The sequence below is a fragment of the Panthera pardus genome, unplaced genomic scaffold, assembly GCF_024362965.1.
Source record: "Panthera pardus isolate Hobbes unplaced genomic scaffold, ASM2436296v1 HiC_scaffold_21, whole genome shotgun sequence".
In the NCBI taxonomy this organism is placed as follows: Eukaryota; Metazoa; Chordata; class Mammalia; order Carnivora; family Felidae; genus Panthera; species Panthera pardus.
In genome coordinates this window covers 48,774,859-48,785,621 of record NW_026526777.1, presented here as the reverse complement: position 1 = coordinate 48,785,621, position 10,763 = coordinate 48,774,859, and the positions used below count along the sequence as shown (strand labels likewise).

Sequence of the window (10,763 nt, the reverse complement as noted above, 5' to 3'; positions counted from 1 at the left end):
CCTCTGCTTCTACTCCCTAACCCCACCCCATCACAAGGGGACCCCCGCTCCTCACGTCCTGGGGGTTCCCACCGGTGACCACGGCTCCTTACCACACCCCGCGAACCCTGGAGTCCTGGGCCTACTTTTCTCGAGGCCACCACAGCCTCCTGCATGTGTTCCTCACGCACACAGGCTCTTCCCTGTGCCCCGGCTCCCTCTCCTGCCTTTATTCTTTGCAGTATTTCATTTACTCCTTAGGCCCAGCCCAAATCTCCCTGTTCAGGGAAACCTTGCCACCCACGTGATCTGAAGAATCCCCTGCCTTGCCGATCGCTCCCTGTGACTCTTCCTTCTTGTCACCCCACTTCTCTCTTTCACTGCACTGGTCACATCGTCTAATAATCTTGTTTGCTATCTTCTTGCCAAATGTCTTTTCCCCCCATTACAACGTAAGCTCAGTGAGGTCAGGGACCACGTCCGAGTGGCACTGACCAGGCACTTAGTAAATATTTACTGGTTGGATGCATAAGTGAAGAAATGAATGAGTGACATTATATGTAGGGCAGCGAACTCTAGTTCTGGGCCTGGGCCTAGGGTTTGCAGGGGGAAGGAGTGAGGGGACCCCAACCAGGGGCTGAGGCTGAGGCTTCCCTCACCACGCCTGAGCTGACAGCTGAAAAACATTCATTTTTTTCCACTTCGTCTCCCCTTCAACCTCAAACTCTGGGAACCTCGGGGGAAAGGTGCCCCTTCTTCCATCAGACCCCAGCCCTGGGCACGCACGGAGCCCGGCGCCCTCCTGCCTTCATCCCAGGGACAGGCGGGGCCGGCCTTACCTGCGACACAGAGGGACACGGGGAGCCCCCGGACGAGCATGGTGGCGGCACAGGGCGGGCGGTGGAGGGAAGAGTCCTCACCTCTGGCAGAGGCAGAGCCTGGTCTTCTGGGTTTTTATTCCTTGCTCTCCACTCTCCTCCTCTTCCTACCAAAATTGACAGATTTTACTAAACAAATACTCAGTGCCTACTGCGAGCCAGCCACTGTGTGGGGTGCTGGGATGCACCCAGAACTCAGCAGAAACTATCCCTGTTCTGCACGTTTCAGGGAAGCAGCAGGGACCAGGTGGTCAAAGAGCAAAGAGAGGGGAGGGGAAGGAAGGGGAAAGGAGGGGAGGGCAGGGGAGGGGAGAAGGAACTAGAGTGTGTGGCCCAGCCTTTGCTGGACTATCCTCCCTGCTCACCCTCAGCAACCACAGCACCAGGGGGAGACTTCAGGATCCCCATTTTACAGGTAGGAAGGTTGTAGCTGGGAGAAGTGAAATAGCTTACTTAACTACATGGTGGGAAGTAGCAGGACAGCAGTTGAAGCTCAGGTCACGGGAAAGCATGGGGTGGAGGCGATGGACCCTCAGGAAGCCCTATTTCAGTGTCGTCAGAGCCCCCCCCAACCCCCGCCCACCCCCGGTCTGGGCTCTGGTTCCCTGAGGAAGCACAGACCAGAGCCCAAAGCACTGTTTCCGGGGAACCAAGAAGAGCCCTCTCTCTCTCTCTCTCTCTCTCTCTCTCTCTCTCTCTCTCTCCCCACCCCCTCCTCCCTCCCTCTCAACATCCTGTTTATTGTCCAGAACTCTCTCCATTCCCTTAAGGACTAAGCTTTGGGAAACCAGAGTCTGGAAGTTTCTTTTCTGGGCTCTACCCCTTCACACCCTTCCCAGAGGGAAGGGCAAACAGCCCCTGTGACTGAAAGGGCAAAGGGAAAGAGGAAAAAAGGATTAATGCTTCAGCACTAACGTCCTGCCACAATATTCTCTTGTGCAGTGCCCGCCCCCGATGACTTCACCCCAGTGGCAGAACACATTTGCGCCAGGGCCCCTCAGGGCCGCTCTCCAGGGAGAAAAGAGAGCCTGGCAGTCCGGCCTAGACGGTGCCAACCCTCCCACTGGGCAGCTCGGCCATTCGCCCAGGTGTCCTCAGGTCTCCTGATGCAAGGGCCCAGCAAGGCACCCGGGGCTTCCCAGTGGGCACCTAGGGACACCCCCAGGAAGTACAGTGAGTGTGGGGGGGCCTCTGCCGCCCTGGGGCCAGGCACAGCATCTCCCTGAGGCCGCCCCTGGCGCTCCAGGTCCAAATGCCATTTGCCTCTGTTTCCTCTGGTAAACCCAGAGCTCCCAGATGGCAGGAGCTGTGCCATAGTCACAAGGCGCTCGTTCATCACAAGCACAGCAAAACCTCTCAATAGAGATGCAACGTTATGGTTTGTCTTAGGAGGATTTGCTGTTTGGTTTTTTTTTTCTTTTGGAGTCCCACGCCCACCCAGGACTCTGTCTGGTACACCAAGGTCCCGAATCCACGAACGAACGAGGAGGCTTCAGCCAGGCACCGCGGGCTGGTGATGACCGAGGGACGACAGCCCCCCTCCCCGGGTCATGAGCTTCACTGGGCTGTGACGGGACAAAAGGAACAGAGACATAGGGAGCATCAGGCTTCCTAAGCGCCCCAGGGACAAACAGTTGCAGGAAGCGATGGGGTTCATGAAATTCCCCATAGCTCCTTTCCCTACCCCCCAGAGTAGGAATGCATTTGCACCTGGATCCAACACACCCTTAGGTACAGGCTCATAACCTTCCCACAATCAATATACACCTTTTGTCTTTATTTTTTTAAAGTAGGCTGCATGCCCAGCGCAGAGCCCAACGCGGGGCTTGAATTCACGACTCTGAGATCAAGATTTGAGCTGAGATCAAGAGTCAGACGCTTAACCGACAGAGCCACCCAGGTGCCCCTCTTTTCTCCCAAACCAGCCAGATCTGTACCCCCGAAGTGGAAGCCGCATTGCCCACCCTTGCTTTACTACTCGGACAGGATCTCCGCACCCCGGAGAGCAGGCAGGTAGGTGTTCTCCTACCAAGTGAGCTGCTAATGGCTGTCTAGGGTCTTTGTTAGAGATGCACTTTGTGGCCACAGTGCCCCAGCCCAGCACAACTCAGGTGGTTTTCCCTAAGCCTTGAGTCCTGTCAGATAATAGAAAAATATGTAAAAAGAAAAAAAAATGTATATCGGTCTCTGCTGTTTCTTGGCACAAAGCTTCTAAACCCCTTATAATTTCCTGGTGACAGGGGTGACTTTTGTTCTAACAAGGTGACTCTGGGTGGGCTCCTGGATGGAATGGGAGTTGGTCATCAGAACGTCCGACCTATGATGAAAAGCTTGGAACTGTCAGCCCCGTGCCCTCTCCAGGGTTAATGACTGATCATGCCTACATAATGTAACTTCCATAAAGATCCCCAAAGTACGGGGATCCAAGAGCTCCCGGGTTGGTGAGTCGAGTGATGTACTTGGAGAAGACACAGAAGCTCCCGTGCATCTCTTCTAGCCTCTCTTCTATCCGGCTTTTACATCCTTTTGTAACAAACCAGCGAGCGATCTGGTAAGTAAACTGTTTCTTTCTCAGAGTGATCTAATAAGTAAACTGTTTCTTTCTCGGAGCCCCTCTAGCAAACTAACTGAGCCTGAAGGGGGGTTGTGGAAACCTCCCTTCCATAGCTGGTTGGTCAGAAGTACGGATAACAACCTGGACTCGTGGCTGGCGTCCGAAGCAGGGGCTGGGGGCATGGTCTTCTAGGATGGGGCCCTTAAGCATGAGATCCCACGCTGTCTGCAGGTGCACAGTGTCAGAGCTGAATCGAATTGTAGGAGCCTCCCCTGCCCCTCCGCTGCCCGAGCTGGTGTCACAGAATTGCTCGTTGTGGGGACTCCCCCTGCCCAGAGGCCTTGTGAGTGTGGCCATGGCGTCAGAGTGAGGGAGACACACAGGAGGACTGGGGGTGGTTTTCCTGAACAATTCCTTACCAGCGTTGCTAATTCCTTGACAAGGAGGGTAATCGTGGCTCTCCTACGACGGTACTTTGAGGACTAAGTGAAATAATCTTCGTAGTGGGTTCAACACACTGCACAATCTCTCGTGAGCGATAAAGCCATGCCTCTTGACCGTCTCTGAGTCAGCCTAAGTGTCCTAAGGTCCACGCACGATAGAATGCACCCATCTGGAGACTACGGTTTGATGGGTTTGTGGCACGTATACACCAGTGGAACCGCTGCCACGTTTGGCCTCCGGAACGTCACCAACCCCCCAGAATGCTCCCTCCTGCCCCTTGCGGCAATCCCTGCCCCCTCCCCAGCTCCAGGCAGCCACCCATCTGCTTTCTGTCGCTATAGATTTGCTTCCTAGCATTTCGTTTGAATGGAATTTCACTCAGCACAGTGTCTGTCAGATTCAGCGAGTTGTCATGAGCGTCCGTTCCTCCCTCCTCTTTACGGCTGAGTGCTGTCCCGTGGCAGAAACATAGCACGATTTGTTTATTCCAGCGTGAGGTTATCATGCACAAGCCTCTGTGAACATTCGAGAACAAGTCTTTGTGTGGATATGTGTTCTCTTTTATTATTATTATTATTATTATTATTATTATTATTATTATTATTATTTGACAGCTCCTGCCACAGGCTTATCTGCACAAACAGCACAGGAGGGCACCAGCCCCATGCAGACAGATGCCCAGGGATCACACTTGGTCCTTCCATCCTCACTCTGGCAGACAGAAGCCTCTACACTGGCGACTTCGTGGCGGGCGGCGCCTATGGGAACCCGAGCCACAGCAGGAGCTGGAGCTGGGGTCACAGCTGCAGCCTGGGCCTCGGTTTGAGTCTCAGCCTCGGACTTTGGCCAGCAGAGCCTGAGACCCTTGGCCACGAGGGCGCGAGCATGTCTCCCGAGCTCGGGGCGAGCGGTGCAGGCAAGTTGATTGAATTTGTGGCTACCAGTCTTTGGGATGTTGGGCTTGACGAGGGCCTTGAAGGCCTCCACACGTGCACTCATGGTCTTGGCATTGTTGGCCTGCGTCTTCTTCGGGCGCTTCTTGCTGTGCTTCTCGGCAAAGCGCATGTTCTTCAGGAACTTGAGTTCTCTACCCCTAAGAGATTCATATTTTTGGGACTGGGGTTTCTTGGTGCCATTTCTGTGCCGTTTTCGCAACTGGTTGTGCGTGGCGTGGTTCTTGGACTTGGCCATGTCTACACCGAAGCCAGCGGCTCCCAAAGCACCTTGGACCAGAAGAGAAAGAGAAAGACTCGTTGTATGTTCCTACTCCCTCTAGGTGGGTGCCCAGGGGTGGGCCTGCTGGATGGCATGGTGAGATATGTTGAGTGGGTGCTATTAGGAAACTGCTAACTCTCTTCCAGGGTGCTTCTGTCATTTCCACACCTGCCACAGCACAGGAAACTTCCAGGTACTCTGCTACCGTGGCAACATGTAAATCAACTTAATTTTGACTCTGAGCTCTCACCCTGCCAGGTAAGGAAGAAGTTTAGCCTCATCTATTTTCAGGGCTGCTCCCACAACACACACACATGCACGCACACACACGCACACACACGCACACACACACACACACAGTGGGAGAAGAACAAAGCCTGAGTCTCACACTGTGCCCTGTGTGCACCACTTACCACTGAGATCTCCGTTTGCCCGGATAATTTGAGGTCTGCCAACTTCCCGCCCCCTTGGCTGAGCCACCCCAGCAACAGAGCATGGTCCCAGAGACCGGTAGCCACCCAGCTGCTCCTCTCTGAGGTCCTTATCCTGCCCAGGGCACTAGAAGAGAGGCACAAATTAATAGCTGAAAACGTTGCTCCGCCATACATATAAAGCACCTAACACTGTCCCAGACCCGGAGACGATGCTTAGTTAATGTTCCCTTTCCCTTAAGAGAGGGGAAAGTTGTTCTCTCCCCTGTGGAGATGCATTTTGAGCTGAAGGCTCAGCCTGACTGATGGTGATACAGAGGCAGCACATCTGCCCTCTGAGAAGCCTCAGTCAGCTGTCTGGGCTGAGAACCGTCCGTCACGACCACTTGACTCGAAGCTCCCGCTGCACCTTGTTCATTTGGTCGATACTGCAGAGCCGTAAGGCAGTATTCCATTTAATAAAGGGACATCTCTGAAGTCTACTCGCTCACCACTGGCCACGCTGAAGGTGGGGCTCTGGGGAGAGAGGCTCTTGACCTTCGTTCCTGTTCTCTGTTCTGAAGCATTTATTCAGGTCGTAACCCAAATCCACTTAGATCATCTTCTGTTGCAAACATAGGTCTCAGTGCCTGGCAAACGGGCAGCTGGTACACATATTTATTGAATAAGTGAATAAATGAATCATTAACTGTTGGTGATTTTACGGATGTGGGCATGACTCGCTGAAGTGAATTGTGCTTTGTGGAGCCATTTCTGCTTGAAGGAAATGTTCTGCTACAGCTAGCCCGTATAATCCCTACACATCTGGGGAAAGCAATAGGGCACCTGGGGTAAGACCCTGGAGCCTTCCTTCACTGGACACTTGGACCCCTTGGGAAGAAGCACCCAGGGTGCTCTGCTCTTGGGCGCCCCCTACAGGCCTGTACGCAGTAACGGACATCCAGTCCTGCTTCCTGTGTCCTAAAGAAACATTCTTCCTGGTGCCTAAGAGGAAGAAGAACCCTTGGACTCTGAACTACCACTGAATGCATTTTTCACTTATTTCTTCCAGTTAAGTGCTGTTTTAGTAACTAATCTGAAAAGAAAGCCAAAATCCTACTGCATTCCTTTAAAAGTAAATATTTCAGCTAATAAATGAAAAAAAAAGATGCTCAACATCACGAATCACTAGGGAAATGTAAATCAAAACTGTAATGAGCTTCCAATATACACTCATTAGAATGGGAACTATAACAACAACAACAACAACGAAAGAAAATAAGCGTTGGCGTGGATGTGGAGAAAAGGGAATCTTTGTACACTATTGATGGGAGTGCAAATTGGTGTTGCCACTATGGAAAATAGTATGGAGGTTCCTCAAAACATTAAAAACAGAACTACCATATAATTCAGCAATTCCACTTCTGGGCGTATACCCAAAAGAACGGAAAGCAGAGACTCAAAGAGATGTTCCTACATCTGGGAAGGAGGTTAAACGTGCTGACTGTGTAGCCAGGCTGCCTGGGTTCATTTCATGGCTCCCCCACCTCGGTCTGTGACTGCAGAAAAATGATTCAATGTTTGCGTTAAACAGCTTCCTCATCTGTAAGATGGAAACAACAACAATGCCTACTTGTTTTGTTTTTAAGTTTATTTAGTTTTGATAGAATTCGAGCAGGGGAGGGGCAGAGAGAGGGAGACAGAGGATCCGACGCCGACTCTGCTGACCGCAAAGAGCCTGACTCCGGGCTCGAACTCACCAACTGTGAGATCATGACCTGAGCTGAAGTCGGCTGCTCAACCAACTGAGCCGTTCGGGTGCCCCCAATGATCCCTACATCTTAGGATCGTTGTGTGAACGGAAAAGAAAATAAACCCATCCAAAATGTTTGGTTAAGTCACGACCCGTCTTACTACAGTGATTCCCCGTCTCTGTAGGTGAACTCTTGACCCTAGTTCAACCTGCAAGTGAAACACTGGCAGGGCCTCCAGGAAATCACTGAACCGGAGAATCCAGGCGCACAGGCCCAAAGCCCCTCCTTCCCAATAGGACAGACCAAGGTCCACGCATGCGCCGCCCCGCCCTTCCGCAGGGACACGAGGCCATGCAGCTGCGGCTAATCCTCACCCCTGTTTGCCATTAACCGAGCTGTGCAACAGGCGGGCGAGACGCGGGGGACGGCAGAAGCTAGGATCTGGATTTGCACCCTTGAGGGAGGGTCTAGAAGGAGCTCAGATGGGGGCCAAAACACGGGGGCGTGTAGCCGTGGCCCCAAGGCTGCTGCAGGAATTTGAAAAAGCAGAGCGTTCTCTCCTGGAAGAATGGGGGATGGGAAGGTATCGACAAATACCCGACCTACTGGATGGTTTCCAGGGCACAAAGCACTATGAGTGAGTAGAGGGCGTCGGAATGGGTCAATCCATAAAGCTGAGCAGAGAGAAAGCAATGACTTCCTGGAACACTTTGCCTTGATATCACCAGGCATGGTGGTGGCATGGAAGAAAGCTCTAGGCAAGGACCTCAGGGAGGGAGTGGGGAAGGGAGGAAGGCAGGAAGGCAGGCAGGCAGGCTCTGGTATCAAAACATCCGGAGGCCAGCGTCTGGGTGGGAAGGGCTGGAGAACCCTGGGCCTCCGGCCTGGCCTGCCCTGAAAAGGAAGTTCTGGAGGGAAGGGGCCTGAGGGCAAGCCTGAGGTCAGTTATCTGGAACTCAGGCCACGGGTGCCACGACCAAAGGAAGAAAATGAGCTGTGCTCCAGGTGACGTGATGGGTCAGGAAGGCAGGAAAGACAGGTAACATGGTAGTTCATTTTATGTGTCAGCTTGATGGGGCCATGGGGTGCCCAGATATTTGGTGTCTGTGAGGATGTTTTCAGATAAGATTAATATTTGAGTTGGTGCGCTGAACAAAGCTGAGTGTCCTCCCTAATGTGGGCAGGCCCCATCCCATCTGTTGAAGGCCTGAGGAGAACGAAGCCTAAGAAAGAATTCTTCCTCTGGAGAACTCTGGCTAATACACGTAACCAAGTGGAGGACAAAAGAGAAGGTCCAAAGAATGTCCTGAGGGTTCTGGTACGGCCACAGCAGGAAAGAGGTCAGGTAAGGCTACCGAGTAGAATCAGCAAGAAGCCTCTCCTTGGTATCAGACCAGCACAGCAAAGTCTCCTTCGTGAGGACTTCTGGTGTCTAATTCTCTGCGTCCTGATTGCTGAGGGGGATTTATGTACAAAACCTAAGGGCTGTTACATTTATGAATATCCCATTATTTCCTGAGGCAGGAACCCACAGACCTCCGAGAATGTGTTACTTGCACACAGTCTGACATGGTGAAATATCAACTTGACACGTAGAGCTCAGAGGACACTTTGTTTTACACTGTTAGAGGGTGTACAGATTTTGGTCCAGTCCAAACCGCTATATATAGTGACAAGGCCGGGTAGAGGTGAACTTGGGCCAGATGGAGCAGAGAAAGCTGATTTGGTATGCAATGCACCTGCTGGGACAGGCTAGGCCCTCTATGCTGGGAGACCCATTTGATATGGCAGAGACAGGTGAACCCCATCTAGGGCCCAGCATGGAGGGCGTGTGTTGGTCGTAACCCTCCTGGGAGCTTCCTGGGTGCAATCTGAAATTGGCCCCTGTGCTCTGAGGGCAGAGAGAGACTGAAGAAAGAGGCAGTTATTCCAGGATGGTGGGTGGCAGCTTTAATAAGCAAAGGGGACTTACATATGAGGCTTGTCTCAGGCAGCAGCAAGACGAATGGATCCCTGTACCTGCTGGCCATACCCGCAAAGTTTATAAAGAGGCCTTCGCAGGGTCTAGTCACATACACCCTGAAGGCGTTTTCAACGCCACGTCGCCATCTCAAGGCTATATCCTTGTGACACGGCCTCCGAGAGCAAGAAAGGCAAGCGGAAACCACGTTCCAAGGACAGGGCCGAGGAGGTGAGGAGCCTCCAAGTGCCAGGGTCCGGCTCACGGGTCGGTTGGTGGCCACATCTTTTTGATGACCTTTCCCACCGGGGTGGTCCCACTGATGAGTAGAGGGAGGAGGTCATCTTCAGAGGTACAGGCAGGTGTTGGCGTTTGCAAAGTCTGGCACACAGTGGGTAACATGGCCCGGCCTGGGTCCTGTGCTTGCATGTAGAGAAGAACCTGACTCTAGAGGAGCCGGGGGTACTGGGAAACTCACAAGGCCAGGACTGGAGTCCAGAAGAGCATGGCAGAGAACCAGCCCCAAGAACTGGGTTGTGCCTCTCCTCTGGGCCCCCTCCAGACCTGGACCTACAGACCGCAGTGTAAGTGCGGTTCTGCTGCTTCTGTCAGCCCCATCAGTGATGAGTTCCCAGGGGCCAGCACCACATCTCAGTTTCTTCTGTGCCCCTGGTGCCTAGCAGAGTGCCTGACACACAGTGAGTGCTCAGCGAGCGTGTGAAGAAACAGGGGACTCGGTGTGGAAACCCCTGCGCAGTGAGTCAGTGCTTCTCGCTTGGACCCAGCCTGGCCCTGAGCCCGAGGAAGCACAGTCTGCCAGTGAGGTGTGGGGTTGCGACCCAGGCAGGCCCTGGAGTTCACTGTCCTATGGATGGGTTGCTGTGGCCCTGGTTTTTCGAGGTAGGGGAAGGAAGGGGATTGCTTTGTTTTGATCAATAATTAGATAAACATAAGTGAACACTCGTATTTAGGGGGCTCAGGAAAGAAGTGTGGCTTGCTTCAGTGTTTGATTCCATCCAAGTTGTCTTTCCGTGAACCATGATTTTCACACGACTGTTGCCGCCCAGAAGAATAATGTCACTTAACGCCTCCCGTCCTCTGTTGCCGCCCAGAGGAGTAATGTCACCTAATGTCTCCCTTCCTCAGCTTCAGGTAGGAGCTCAGGGCCCCAGAAGGTGCTTCTCAGAGTGTTCGTCAGTCACATGGCCCAGGAACATCCCCAGAGCCCTGTGGTGAGAAGAGCTGGGGTTGCAGACGGCCTACAGGAGGAAGGCAGGTGGGCTTGAAGATGATTCCCGAGCAGCTGAACAAAGATTCTGGAAAAAGCAGTCCCTGAAGAACCAACATAATAGCGTGACACGCCATCTACCTCTTGTGAGTAAAAGGCCCGCCTAGGTGTCTTGATGCTATAAAAAGTGTCTGTCTGATGTTTGTCTACCAAAAAAAGCCAAGTGGAAGTCTTCATTATAAAAAAGACCCATGAAGGACTGGGTTTCACACCCCCTTTTCCCATGGCCACTAATTAAAATTACCAATTTTGACAGTCTATGGGATGTCACCAAATAGAAG

General features: G+C 52.7%; 1 protein-coding gene across 1 annotated transcript; it reads right to left on the bottom strand.

Moving 5' to 3' along the window:
• Positions 1-4,458: 4,458 nt before the first annotated feature.
• LOC109250315 (60S ribosomal protein L29-like) lies at positions 4,459-5,068 on the bottom strand. The gene has a single exon (XM_053909491.1). The coding sequence runs from the start codon at positions 5,044-5,046 to the stop codon at positions 4,459-4,461; it is 588 nt and encodes a 195-aa protein (XP_053765466.1). The 5' UTR covers positions 5,047-5,068.
• Between the last annotated feature and the right edge of the window lie 5,695 nt (positions 5,069-10,763).

Excerpts from the sequence above, each read along its gene's own strand:
- LOC109250315 (XM_053909491.1), bottom strand. The coding sequence starts at position 5,046 with ATGGCCAAGTCCAAGAACCACGCCACGCACAACCAGTTGCGAAAACGG.